The 15,072-nt window shown below is 37.9% G+C and overlaps 1 protein-coding gene and 1 long non-coding RNA gene across 2 annotated transcripts; one reads left to right on the plus strand and one right to left on the minus strand.

The window, feature by feature from the left end:
• Positions 1–2,371: 2,371 nt before the first annotated feature.
• On the minus strand, positions 2,372–4,229 carry LOC119729356 (signal peptidase complex subunit 3-like). The gene is made up of 4 exons (XM_038201981.1): positions 3,986–4,229; positions 3,531–3,675; positions 2,937–3,052; positions 2,372–2,583 (listed from the first exon to the last, which is right to left on the minus strand). The coding sequence occupies exons 1-4, from the start codon at positions 4,126–4,128 to the stop codon at positions 2,454–2,456; spliced, it is 534 nt and encodes a 177-aa protein (XP_038057909.1). The 5' UTR covers positions 4,129–4,229; the 3' UTR covers positions 2,372–2,453.
• A 1,223-nt stretch (positions 4,230–5,452) lies between these two features.
• LOC119728814 lies at positions 5,453–14,447 on the plus strand. The gene is made up of 3 exons (XR_005271144.1): positions 5,453–5,644; positions 9,290–10,884; positions 11,139–14,447. It is a non-coding gene; the product is annotated as an uncharacterized LOC119728814 (long non-coding RNA).
• Positions 14,448–15,072: the final 625 nt, after the last annotated feature.

A 15,072-nucleotide genomic window follows, 5' to 3' on the forward strand; every position in this document is an offset into this window, starting at 1 on the left:
TTTATTTTCCTTTCAGTATGTATTTTTCCATACACAAGTTTGAAAGGTACTCGGCTTTTTTTTTAGTTATCAAATATGATACAAACTTCAGATGTTGCGGAGCTTCGCACTTGAAACATTTGCCTGCCACTCCCTTATGAAGGTCAACAGATGGCGCTTCAATCAGAGGCTACTTTAGCTACTTGGTCATTTTTTAAAAATGTATAAATGCCGAGCATACATTTACTGGATCCTATTCAACAAAAATGCAACAGTATATTAATAAAAAATGTACAGACTTTAGAATATTGATTATGTAAAACAGTGGTTTCTTTTTATTGTTCAAGTTCAGATAAAATCAGTCGTCTGCAGATTCAAGTCTTTTCAAGACTTGCATTGAATTATGGTTTTTGTTTTTCCCTTTTTTTTGTAATCCTGATTAATAGATATAATTTTAAAATATTCGATCAAGTGCAGTTTTGAATAATCAAATGCTAGATTATTTGGAAATCCCCAATGGACAGCCGTAATGTTTGAAAAGTACTCTGAAAAATTTTCCACAAAATTTTAATTCAGCCCATTGGCCCTATAATGATCGCGAGTCAACTTCTCACATAATGCATGCATATTTCAATAATTTGTCATATGAGGTTTTTATTAACACAATATTAGACAAGTAACAAAAACATCAGACCAGACATGAATTCTCAATTATTTATTACTTTAATATTCAAATTGATGATAGAAAAACCTTTAAATTGGTCTTTGTGGGATTGGATTGCGAATTAGAAAAACACAATCTTTACTTTAAATTGCCGGTGCAAGCTAAACACATGAGCAGTTTACCACAGTTGAACAGCCATTCATTGCTGTTAAATTTAAAACCTCTATTACTTTAATTCAATCAGTGGCACTGTCCAGTACAAGTTTGGGGTGATAACTACAATTGCTACATTTTGCAAATCTTATTAGTTTCATAAAAGTCTATGAAATTGTATTTTGAACCCCCCCCCCCCAAAAAAAATACGACAGTGCCCTCAATAGGTCCGAAATTGATCTTTAAAAAATCTTGTTCCGATATTCTTATATTCCCCTTTTACTGCACTTTACAAGGCAACACATATCTTTAAAAGTGAAATACAGCGAAAGGATTATTTGAGAGGAAAAGAAAGAAAACATAAAGAGAAGCATAAATAAGTTGTTAATACATGTATTTGCAACCAATACTTGACATCACCTCAAATTTAATAATTACCATAATAATCTACCTGTGCACAAAACACACTTAAAACACAAGGGAAGTGCCCATTCAAAAGAAATTGACAGGTAATTGACACTCATTGGAGGGGTCATAATTTTGAATCTGATCGTCTTATGATGACATCATTTAAAAAGAACCTTTGGGGAATTTTCTTAGCTACATTTTGATACCCTGTTTGCCACCAAAGACTGTAAATCATCCAAGATTGACAACGGTTTACGAACAATGATGCAGTTTGAAAAGTTGCAAGTTACAGTACGCGAGTGGAAATTGCTGCGTGACAATGTTACACAACCCCAAACGAACGGCAGGGAGTATCATTCGACCAGTGCATGGGAGCATGCGACATTGAATTACCCACGCTTTGTTCGGGCACTGTGCTGTCGATGGGGCCAATTACGGGCATGTGTGTTTGCGATTGGCAATTTCTCCTTGCGTACTATGTAAATTTGCAACTTTACAACCTGCATCATTTTTCACAAATCGTTGTCAAAATGTAGCCAACCAAATTCCCTAGTGGACCATATAAATGACATTATCCAAAGACGATCAAATTCAAATTATTACCCCTCCAGTGAGTGCTGACTTTTTTTTGCGGTGTTTATGTGTACATATGTGTATGCCTTTTTAAGATGAATAGTTGGCAACATGTCATGTAGTGTCAACCCCCCCCCCACCCCCACCCCTCCATCCCACCCACCCAAACTACAGGGTGGTGCACAAAGAAAAGAAACCCACTTTTGACAGCAATTTTCACCTACTTGTTAAGCATATTTCAAAAATTTAACTTAATGGTATTAACATATTGATCTCTAAACATAAGTGACGAAAAAATGATTGCAATTTTGTCTCCAAGATATTGTAGTTTTAAAAATTTCATGAGCCTAACCTGTTTGTCCATGGATGGCTTTATTCCATCCACTTGACTGAGCTCCGGAGCTTGATTTGAAGACAAATAAAAACACTACACTAGACTTACACATGGACAACAGTGATTTTGGTGACTTGTATTCAAATTAGCATAATAACACTATTCTCACGATTTTTTGAAAGATTTTTTCACCACGTATGGTTGAGCTATACTTCACTACATTATTTAAAAAAAAGTTCAAATAGTTTAAGTAGGTTAAAATCCCTGTCAAAAGTGGGTTCCTTCTTTTTGCACCACCCTGTATTTTAAAAATTAGGCACAATTTAAGGTGCTAGCGGTTCCCTATATTCTCTTTGTACTGTATTCGTTGGGGAATGTAAAGACATGTCTGCCATCGCCAGCTATCCTCGGTAGCAACCCTGCGCCAGGAACGACATTCCAATTCAGCGTCATTGTGATGTTTTCATGACCTCTGCAGGCAAAATACAAAAGCTTATTGAAAAATTAGAATACACTGCAGTGGAGAAAACATGACGTCAAAATAGATGGGTTTTCACTCGCAAAGGGTTCTTCTTATCAGCTGACTAAAGCCCACAACAGCTACAATCTTCCCATCTCATTACACAGTGACAACCCTTGGTTCTAGACTTATTTCCTCTAAGTTTATTTTTTAGGCCATGACAAATACTTCATTTCCATTTACAATGCATTTGTCAAGTTTTCATTTCACCAACAATTGTCCACATTCCAATTTCAAGAACTATAGAAACTTCAGCAACTTTGATAAAATTCAACAGCATTCTTTCCTTTCGGAACAATACTCACTTTAAACCGTTGCCATCATCATAAAAGGGATATTTCAGGTTCATATTTTTGAGGTCCAGATTCGCTTTGCCACCTCGCACGATGATCTTATCCCATAGCACCACCTGGTTTAGTTTCTGAAATTTATGAAAATGAGAAAAGGCAAAAAAAATTAAACTGATCAACCGTAACTCCCTAGCATGATTTAACCATACCCATCCTGGCAAATTCCAACACCATATGGGAAACTGCACACACATATTTCTGACTTTGTTTCTGGAGGTGTGCCAACCCAATGTAAAAGACTGTCGGTTTAGGGGTACTGTACCCATCCTGACAGATTCCAACAAAAACATGCCGTTGGGATTTGATAGGTTGAGTTCTGTTAGGGTTAAAGAATTGAGTTTGGCCTCATGTTTATATTTCTTTCATCCTAAATTTTCATCTAATTCCTTGTTCAAATACTCTTTTTTGGGAGGGCAATATTTGTAGGGGAAATTTCAATTAGACTCGTGCAAAATACTGCATAAGATGTGTTTCTGAAATCTGCAATTGTGAGGAAAAAATGGAAATAAATGTCAATGGCTCAGAAAATTTGTCAATAAAAGTTCTTACATTTTGTGGTGTTTTGTATTCCACCATGAGGTAAATAAATAGCTGCTTGGTGTTCCAACTGAATAATGGATCAAGGTCAGAGGTCAGGTCAAAGGTTATATGGCCTCGGTCGACCTTCTCTCCATGCTGAGTGTAGGTGTTCTTCCTGTGGATACAAGTTTGTAGATTATTGCTATTTACTTAGTCATAATTTCAGTGATAAGAAAAAGGTGAACTGCTTCACTTTTCGAAAAGTTCTTCTTTTTGTTTGCTTTCATTAAATGAATTTACATAATCATCCTGATCACACAGTCACAATGAGGTTAAAATTATTTACCAAAAATACCCCTACTTTATTTTGCACCCCCTTCTCCCACCCCTTTGGCTTTTGGGCCACCCCCCCCCCCCCCCGGTTGGATCCGCCCACTGCACGGCAAAACAAGCCCCATCAATTAACTGATCAAAGCTGTACTCACACCAGATGTTTTGCTGTTTCCACGTAAAATGGGGCAATATTGCTATCGAAGGCTGTCGTCAGAAAGCAGCAAAACGTCAAGGCTGCCAGTACGCTGAGCGTAAAGGCGAAAATTGTGTTAGCTCGCGATAAAACGGTGTTCATTTTGCACGATTTTCCGTGTTTTCCCCGATGCTAAATATTTTGGACCTGTTCCCTGTGCATACGGGATCTATATCGTTGTAATGCTGTCGCGGAACCAGTCTACGTGGTAGCGCAATGTGGCTTTATGTCATTGGTTGTAGCATGAGGGCGCTCTTTAGCAATAACGACTCATCAACATAAGTAGCTTTAATCTTTAACCAAAAAAAATGTACGCTTTGGTGAATTACGTAAATAAAAAATCACCTTTATTTTCATTTATACCGGATTTTGCAGCGTCAGTGCAACAGAATATTTGTATTTATACACATGGATGCATCGCGGCCGTACAACCTTGCTTTATGCGAAGTTTTATTGTTGCAATACGAGGGCTAGGAGTAGGAGTCGAGGCTTCATAAATTGAATAATTATTTTATTTTATTTCGGAAAAAAAGACCCTGTACTTTCGGAGCCCTGTGAAATTTAAAAGGAAACCCGGCCTTAATATTATTGTTGCTAAAATATTCATAAGCGTCATCTGAATTTGCATTATACCCAAATAAGGTAATAGACTATTGTATTGGAGGGATATTCAAATTTCAGCAAATGCACGTGGTGTTGCATCATCAACGATGTCACTTGATTATAGCGTGCTAGGTAAATGTGTCAATAAATATGGTGACAGCAAATTTTTGAGAGCCAGTTTCTTTCCCCGATTATCATATATTAATGAACATGTAATTTTCAATCAAGTATACTAGTCTACAAGAGAAGCCGCGAATAAGGATAGATCATAAACGAGTACAACTTTTTAAAGTTCCCTCTTGCCTCATGCGCGGAATTTTGGGGGGGCGTTCGGAGTCATATTTCACCTGCAATCTTCTGAATTTGTAACTTAAAATGGTCTTTCAATGCTTAAAATTAAACATTTTTTTTTAGTGCTTCATAACATAATTATAATCAGTTATCCAGTACCAGAAAATGGGGCCTGCGATTAGTCTTGACCGATCTGATTCGAGTTTGCTCAGTTGAAATCACGAACTTGACAAGCCCATGAAGCCTAAGCCGGAAGGGAACAGAACCAATACAAGGTTTGAAAAATACCTCATGGCCGCACGGAAAATTTAGATTTTTTAGGAAAAGATATTTTTTTAAATCTGCAAAGTTTTGCATATGTTGTCTTTGTTAAAGTCGATTTGGAACAATCACGGTTCACTTACTTCGTGAAGGGCAACCAGCATTGCGGTGCAGTGAAACCTGCCAAGGCTTGAATCGAGGCTATCACCGCTGCTCGCGCGCCGAAAGCTTTGAATTTCTAGATCAATACCACGTGTTTCCCTGGTACACATCAACCTGTTAGTATTTATGTGCATCCGCCAGGTACCGGCCAACCTTATCCGGCCATGTCAAATTTTTCGCCCAGAATGAGGAGTTTCGACACGATTGGTCTTCGAATTTGGGAGAACATTTTACCGTGCGTAAATTCTTCTTTGAGTCTTCAAATTATAGTAGTTTGACGAATTAATGGTCCGCCAACTTGGTGAGTGTAGAAGTAAACCTTGTTTCAAACTAATTTTGCCAAATTTTTTGATGCAAAAAATGCACCGTCACATTCGTGGAATCGTGTGCTTTGAAACTCCTTGGGGGGGGGGGGGGGGGGGGGGGGGCGTGGTGTAAGACGGGGGGGGGGGTGTTTGTAACTGGTTACTTGTGTTCTTATAATACCAAAGTTTTCAGTTCTCCCCACTCGAAGACATTCGGAAATATATCTTTGTTTCAGTTGAGTTCCCATTTGTTTTGAATTTTTGTTGGTTTAGGCTAGCCCGACTGCGTCTGGCCGTACAGTACTATCGCAAGCTCTGTTGTATGGCCAGACGCTGAATGCTTCCAAAAACACTGAATTTTTTTGGCCGCTGATGTAGCGATTTTGCTACATCTTTTGATCGAGATTATCTTTTCATCCAGGACAAAAATTTCCACAGTTAAGGTTCTTAGTCGTAGAGCAACTCATACCTTTTCGAAAAAACGTTCTTTGGTCTCAATATTTTCATCCATCTGGCCAAAAGACGACTTTCAGTCATCATCTTCCACAAATATCGTCCCGAAAATGCTCCCCCATGCGATTTCAAAATGGCGGCCGCGCTGTAACTCATGAATATGCATAAACAGTCTGTGACGTATGACCTCGTGTTTTTGGACGTGCGTGCGGCGGCGCCGTACGTACATGTACGTACATGTACATTACTTGTAGACAACAGCCAAGTACGTGCATGCACAAGTACGTCCGCGCGGCGGTATGCACGCACGTACTGGGCTGTTGTCGACGCACGTCCAAAAACACGAGGTCATACGTCACAGACTGTTTATGCATATTCATGAGTTACAGCGCGGCCGCCATTTTGAAATCGCATGGGGGAGCATTTTCGGGACGATATTTGTGGAAGATGATGACTGAAAGTCGTCTTTTGGCCAGATGGATGAAAATATTGAGACCAAAGAACGTTTTTTCGAAAAGGTATGAGTTGCTCTACGACTAAGAACCTTAACTGTGGAAATTTTTGTCCTGGATGAAAAGATAATCTCGATCAAAAGATGTAGCAAAATCGCTACATCAGCGGCCAAAAAAATTCAGTCTTTTGGGAAGCATTCAGCGTCTGGCCGTACTACAGAGCTTGCGATAGTACTGTACGGCCAGACGCAGTCGGGCTAGGTTTAGGCCTACTTTTTTAATCACACAATTAAACGAGGCTTGTTAAATTTTGATTTTCACATTTAGACTTAGTTTGTAGTTTATTTTTGCTTTAGAAGCATACTCGCCCTCTTTATAGGCTAATCAGAAAGTGCTGCCTTTTTCAGATGTCTATTTTTCGTGAAATTTCCAGATTCGTTTGCACAGGTTTGCGTAGCCTGACTGCGTCTGGCTGTGCCGGTACTATCACAAGCTCTGTAGTACCGCCAGACCGCCAATGCTCCCCAACACGCTGAACTCTGATGTAGTGATATTTTTACCGACTTTGATCGAGATTATCTTTTCATCCAGGACAGACATTTCCAAAGTTAAGATTCCTACTTGTAGAGGAACTCATACCTTTTCGAAAAAACGTTCTTTTATCCCGAAATCTTCATCCATCTGGCCAAAAGATGACATTCAGTCATCATCACCCACGAAAATCTTTTCCCCCCATGTGATTTCAAAATGGTGGCCACATTGTAATGTATGCATTAGGCGGGCGTGCTTGGGTAAGGTTATGAATATGCATTATATTCAGTTCATGACCTCGTGTTTGTATGGCCAGCCGCACCGAGCGCCCGACAAACGTCATGAAATTCAGTGCATATTCATAAGTTGCCCAAGCGCGCCCGCATAATGCATACATTACAATGCGGCCGCCTTTTTGAAATCGCATGGAGGAAACATTTCGGGACGATTTTGTGGGTGATGATGACTGAATGTCGTCTTTTGGTCAGATGGATGAAGATTTTGAGATAAAAGAACGTTTTTTCAAAAAGGTATGAGTTCTTCTACGACTAGGAACCTTAACTTTGGAAATTTCTGTCCTGGATGAAAAGATAATCTCGATCAAAATCGGTAGCAAAATCGCTACATTAGAGTTCAGCGTGTAGGGGAGCATTGGCGGTCTGGCCGTACTACAGAGCTAATGTTTGCGTATCAAAATTTCAACATGAAATTTCACGAAAATTAGACATCTGAAAAAGGCAGCACTTTCTGATTAACCTATAAAGAGGGTGAGTATGCTTCTAAAGCAAAAATAAACTACAAACTAACCCTAAATGTGAAAATCAAAATTTGACAAAATTCGACATGTTTTTGTATGATGGAAGTGTGGCCTTTATTTACGGAGGTAGTCCAGTAAATTGGCCACATTTATGGGGCTATGGTTGGGCATGTACCAGTCTAGTCGCCGTCTGGGGTGTCGCCAGGTTTTTTTTTAGAGGGGGCAAAACATATTTTCCCCAAAAATTCTTGTGTATTTCTCAACATATTCTCGGTTAATCAGTTTTAGAGGGGAGCAGGGACATTTTGCACCCCCCACCCCCAACCCATTAAATTTTAACCAATATGACTTCGCGATGCCCATGTGTAGCTTCAGTCGTAGTGGAATGAATTTGACCAACATACATGTAGATTAGATTTGGAAAAGTAACAATGTTGATTAGATTAAAATATACATCTTTTTTTAAATTTGCAGATTATTCTTTGGAAAGATTTCCATATACGAAGTTCACTCAACACTCTGTGTACAAACCCTATGAGAGTGAACTGAAAAATTCTAAGTGTTTTCTAAGAAAATGCTTGTATTTTCTCACTGCTCAAATTGACTTTGATGACATGAAATTGCTATCTGGGGGCTTGTTAGTCAATACAGAGGAAAATTCGTGAACTTCGCATATGGTAATCTTGCCTTATTCTTTTATTACCAAGTATCTGCTTCTCCCAAGATTTCTGGCCAAACTCTTAGCGAATCAATTTTTTTTAACCGACTTTAGCCATAATTAACTGAAATATGGCACAATTTTTACATTATTACAGCCAATGTGACACAAAAATTTGGGGAATATTCCAAGATTTTTGGTTTTTGATTTTGGAGGTTGACCTTTATTTAACAACTGAAAGTCACTTAGAATTCAAATATGACGTGAAATTTAACCATTTGAAAAAAGTTATTCCTTCCTTTAAATCCGCCAAACGTTTTCTTCAGTCCTTCCTCAAGTGTCCCATTTTTGTGCTGGATTTGATTAAAGAAAATAGACAGTCAAACTTTGACATCTACAGTAATTGATAAAAAATGGATTTCAAGCACAAAATTGCTTGTATATATCATTAATTGTTTATATAAAAAAAATTTACCTTTTTTTTACTAAAAAAACTGAACTTACTCTTGCGTCAAATTGAAATGCAATTTGAAATATACTTTTTTATTTACTGCTTACTGCTAAGGCCAAAATAAGAACAAAAATGACAAGGGGTTTGGATAGATATTGTATTATTTTGTAATTTGTAATTTCCCCACCCCCTAATTATGACCAGTGTCCCGCCCACAAAAGAGGGAGTTTGCTCAAATGTTGTGGTTTTCATGTAATTTGAACTTCATTTTTTTAGCTTACTGCGAGAGGTCTTGATAAATGACTCAGTTTTTTGTGTTTATTTTGCCATTTCCATTAGAAGACCCCACCCACCAAAAGGTAGGAGAAAATGGCTATTCAACTGTGTACTCTTGATTTATACCACAAGCCAACTGACTATCTGGTAAGCTTACAGTGACTTTTTGGTAGTAACCAATTGCTTGCGTATATGGACCTGCAATTTGCTGAGTTGCATCTCACCTGTGAAACGCTGGAGCTAGTCATTGCACTGCAGCCACAGTTGAGACAAGACTTTCCCTTACTCCCCTTGGTGATTCCTGACTGGCTCATCACCGTACATTCCCTCCCCATACCTCCACCCTCCTTCCCATCCTCCTTCCCCACCCTCCTTCCCCATCCTCCATCCCGTCCGTCATCCCCTTTCTATCATCATTTGCACGCACTGGTCCATTTCTGTCTCTCTTTCCTCTCTACACCTACTCTTTTGTCACTTGCACGCACCGTTTCATTTCTATCTTCCTTTTCTCTTCCTCTTTCCTCTGTTTTCCTCCCTTCCCTCTCCATCTCTCGCACGCACCTTCTAATTTCTGCCCTTCCCCTTTTTCCTCTCTTTACTAACATGGGATCATGACAGCTACCTTCCCGGTGGTGATCCTGTTAAGGGAAGCTTTCCTGCTAAAGGGAAATTTCCTGAACTAAAGCTGTCAAATAGGGGATGTTAGTTTACTGGATCACTTTGAACAATGATCAACTTTAAAAGTCTTTATGATGGAGATCATGATGATAATTTCATGTTTTCAAAAGGCAAAAGAAAGTTGCCAAATTTGAAATACACTTGTAAAGCATTCGGCCTGCTCCTGCACACTCTGCTGTACACTGTTTGCATACGTGTGCCCTCTATCTAGCAAGGTTGATCCAGTATGGTACACGTGCTACATGAGTGTACTGAGTTTTGCACTGCAAAAAGCTTGCAAAATAATCATTGCTTGTAAGGATTTTGACTTCAGAGACAGGCCTCATTGCTGACCAACGACTTGGCAAGGATTCATGGCGGGCTAGGACCACAGCGGAGTGCTTGAAGATGACAAACCTGGTGAGAGTGAGACGGCTGTTCTGAAAATCAACCGCCATGACCGCACCTTCATTCCCAAGTATTACATGCACGGGAAACCAGTGAACTGAGATTTGACTGGTCTTTACTTTCAAAACTCAAACTTAGTTGCTCCATGAGTTGCTTGCAGTTCACTCCATCTTGAACTTGAATTGCAAAGATGATGTTGATGTACATGTACCTTGTTGGAGTGTAGCCTTTTGGACGATTTGGGAGGCCGCTGCTTGAACTTCTAGTAGCAGTCTGCAGTATTTCTACTTCTACTCTGGTACTCGGTAGAATCCACAAGACTGGATGAAACACTGAGGGACTTCTTGACCATGAGCGGTGCTGGAGGTGCAAACAACGTGCAACTTAAAACTTCAGCAGTTCATGTGAACAACGCCATAGCTTCCTTGTGGGAAGCTGTATCTGGACAGATGCTGTCTACATAGATGGTAGCTATTGATCTTCTGCCATGGGAACCAAGGTGCAGACAGGCAGCTCAGGATGTCTGTGAGGGATGAGGCACCATCCTGAGGTCTTATCTGGCTTCTCTCAGGACGATTGAGAGTTCCAAACTGGTGAGTGTGTCAATGAATTCTTTGTAATAAACATTTATCAATAAGACAAAAATCAGAAAACTTGTTGGACCGAAGAATCATTGTCTTGCCATTTTATTATGTCCACAAGGGACAATTTTGATATCGGACTTTCTTATTAAAATGGTGTCTCTGATCCCTTGCGAACTTTCCCTCGTGATATATGAGGACACACTCTCAAATAAAAATTCTGATTAGCAAATTAATGAAGTTTGAATGTTTGTTTTAAATCTCAGAAGAGACTGACCTTTGCAAACCATGCTGAGGCTGGATTGGACCAGACCAGTGCCTAGACTAGGCAGGACAGGCTGGATGACCATCACCATGGTGACTGGGATGACCTTAAGGGTGAGTCAAACCAAGAATACAACCTGCTCCATCAAAACTCATCACAATGTGCTCCAAACAACCTCCTTTGAAAATGACCATAATTCTCTCACTTGATTCTTGTGAATTGGAGTTTTGTCCTCAACATTCTGATTGAAAGTAATTTGATATTTTTACATGACAGCATCCTGGACAATACATTGTAATTTGAAGAAGAAAGAGAAATGAGTATAATTTCTCAACAATGATCATGACAGTCATTTCTGAAACAAAGAGGAATTAAAAGTTCCCCTTATTAAAGTGATTACTGTGTGATTTGATATCAAACCAGAATTTTATTTGTGTGAACTGTCAAAGAGAAACACAGTTAGATTGAAATATTTGCATCAAGTGTCCAGTGACTTTCATAATGGTTTGCAAGCTGATAAAACTGCCACAATCATTGTAGCAAACCTCTTACAGTAGGGTGCACACATTCTTAATTTGATGGAGCAGGTTTTATGTTTCATAGGAGAGATTTAAGTGAAAAGTTACTATGAATTGAAGCATTTTTCTCCAAACTATTTAAAGGCATATAGGATCATTTGCATTTGTCCCAAAATTAACCTTCCACATTATTATAAAATACTTAATTGGACTAATTAGTGATAGTAATGGTGCTAAACACCCCATAAAATTATCGTGTCTGACATGCTTACATATAAAAAAAATATCAAGAAATGTAGGTGATTTCCAACAATCAGTTATTTGCATGGTTTTTGGAATAAAAAGTGCTGACGAAACATAATCAAAAAGTCATGCTTGGTTTTTTACAGTTTCCTTACAAAGTGTACTATTCACTGAACTGAAACTTCAACAGATAAGGTTTTGAACACTCTTCTTTAGATTTTGAGTGATGTTATTATTGGGTAAAGAAAATACATGAACAGCAAATGATCCTATATATGCTTTTAACTGTTGCCATATAGTTTTCTGTGGCAAATGGTACACACATATGCCTACTCTATCATTGGTTGCTAGAAAAGATTGGTTTTTCATTTGTTTCATTTCCTACTGATTTCATTTTGTTTTCAAAATTCATGAGTTTGTTTACCTGATAACATTTGGTTCTGAGATCTTAATATGTGAACATTTTTTTGTCTGAGCATGTAAAATGTAGTTTCTGTCACTGCATAATATGCCACAGAAATAACAAATTTTTACCTTTCTTTACTTAATCATTGATGGAAAAATTTAGACACTTCAAATCTCTGAGCTGCCTGTTTTGATAAGGGTTGCATATTTTGGTCTAGGAAAAGATCATAATATTGTAACTATTAACTTTGATATTGAAAATCATTTGCTGACAAAATGAAGTGAAAATGTTTCTTGTTTTTGCAAATGATTGAGATTGATGATAAATTTGAGAAAGCCATGCTGTTATGTTAGTGAATTGTAGGTGCCAGGCTGGATCAGGATAACATGTAGCTGACAATTAGTTCCAAAAATTGTTGCTCTCCTTTTAAATCTATGGCTAACTTCTGGCTTCTTTTCTAAATACTCAAAAATAATTTCATAAATTCCTCACCCTATCTACATGTTCCTGCCTTTTTTTCTCCACGTTTGCTAGACCTTTTAGTCCTTATTCATCAACTGAAAAAACAAACTTTTTAAAATCCTCTGCATATTACAGTGTTGCTATTCTACACTTTGGAGTTTTTTAAAATCCCATCTTACTATCATAGAAATACAACCAAAGCTAAGCCAACTCAATCTTTTATTTTGTGAAGCTGGATCAAATCCTTTGCCTGTATTTCCTCTGCTAAACTATAGTCCTTTCTTCATCATATTGCAACACAACAACCAAAAACTCAACTGTTATCACAAGCAACTATTCATGTGCAAAACTGTGCACTTACATTGTCTAACCAAAGGGTGTCTTGGGAGCTCTCAGAAAGAAAATTAAAGGCCATTCAAGCACAATCATTGGTCATAATTTTCCTAATGTTAATTGAAGGTAATTGTAAAATTCTTTTAGCACTTCTCTGGATATGAAGGGGCTTTGTCAATCGCGTGGATCACAAAATATGAATGATTTAAAGTTTGACAAATAATCTTCTTTAGCTAAGAATACCAAAAACCAAATGAAGTACAGCCAAAGTCTTCATTTTGGTTCGCCATATCTCAAAAGTCCTGGTTATTTAAATAAATGTTAGTAGTTGGTGCATGCTGTTAATTACAAAGTCCCTTTAACTCATGGCAAGTACATTGCTAGGGGCGTTCGCGTAGTTTGTCGGTCTTGTGCACATAATTTTTATTACTGAATAATATATCAGTGGTCGTTCATATTGCGGTAGACATGGTCATATAAGCTGCTTGCTAGCCAACTCTGAGAGTCATCCCCTCCCTTCCTTTTGGGCAACCATTTCTTTGGTACTCTGCCCTCAGTATCTATTCTTTATTCATCTCTTTATGCCATCTTTCTTAGATACCTTTGCCTTCCATTCTTTTCTGATCTTATTTCAATTCAACAGTAACATTTACTTCCATTTAAAGCAGAGTAAAAGAACAGTGAGAACAATAAGTTAAAGATGGAGGCATTCTTTTAAAATCTGAAGCTTATAGGGGCATGCCTTACATAAATGCATTGGTTACCAATGTGTGTAAGGTTTTTCATTTGTATTGTTTTGATTATTATTATTGAACAATAGTTTAATGATTTTCTATTTCCATATTCTGATTGAAGTATTGCAGTTATTACAATTTCCCTCTGTTTGCTGTTATTGCAGTTAACAATTTGCTATACATGTTCATCTCCATACACATTCTTCTTTGTTCTTCTGCCTTGGGTGTTCTTCTTAGTCATTTTCTAGACTAAACAGAAGCCAACCTCTACACCTTGCAATTACTGTCCTTTCTATTATTTCCTCATCCTGTTCTCCCCTCCAAAGAAATGAATGCATCATACTATTTTGAACAAATAAATGAAGTGGATTGCGGTGTCCACTCCCGATCTGATTCTATAGCCCCAACATTCCTGAATCCTCCAATTTCAATATAATTTTGCACACCCCCTAGGGAGTTAGAAATGAAACAAACAATCATTGTTTTAAAATTGACAGGCAGTTAGGGAGAAAAAGATTTATCAACCATGTCAGAAACTCTCACCCTCCAAAATGTTCCACTTATGTTCAAATGAAGGATACCCAGCGCCTCAATCCTTCAAGTTCATCAGACAGTCCTGCCTCAAACAATCCTCCAAAATCCTCCTTCTTTTCAAACACTGACTATTCATCCTCAATCCTACAAAATCCTCAAACACCATTCATCCTCAATCCTCCAAAACTCCTCCAAAACCACCAAGAGGATTAAAAGTTGTTTCCAATGTGAAATTTGAGGCAAAAGTAAACGAATCTACAAGTTATTGTAGTGATGAATAAGCAAGCTTTATTGTCATAGGCATGAATCACAAAAATGTGGATTAATCACAGCTTTGAAGACTGCTGATGTTGTGACTTGTAGTTAGTTACTGATTGGACTTGCATCAAAATTTAGTTTAGTTTAGTGATACTTTAATAACTCAGCTTGAGGAAATTTTGTTTCCTTGCGGTCAGCTTCAATCGATTTTTAACATTTGCTGTGTTAAATTGAGAGAATAATTTTTATCCATTTTAATTTTGTTGAACATTAAAGTTGCATGTCCCGTGCTGTTTTGAGTTTATCCCTAAACACATGTAGAGTACTTTTCCAGAGTGCATTTTTTTAATAGTAATCTAAGTTATTAACTTTTGAACGAGAAATGAATCGAAAAATTGGTCCATGGTTGGTTTGATGATTAATTATTACTTTAAGAATTTCAAATAC

Source organism: Patiria miniata, unplaced genomic scaffold (assembly GCF_015706575.1).
Source record: "Patiria miniata isolate m_02_andy unplaced genomic scaffold, ASM1570657v1 HiC_scaffold_20, whole genome shotgun sequence".
Taxonomy (NCBI): domain Eukaryota; kingdom Metazoa; phylum Echinodermata; class Asteroidea; order Valvatida; family Asterinidae; genus Patiria; species Patiria miniata.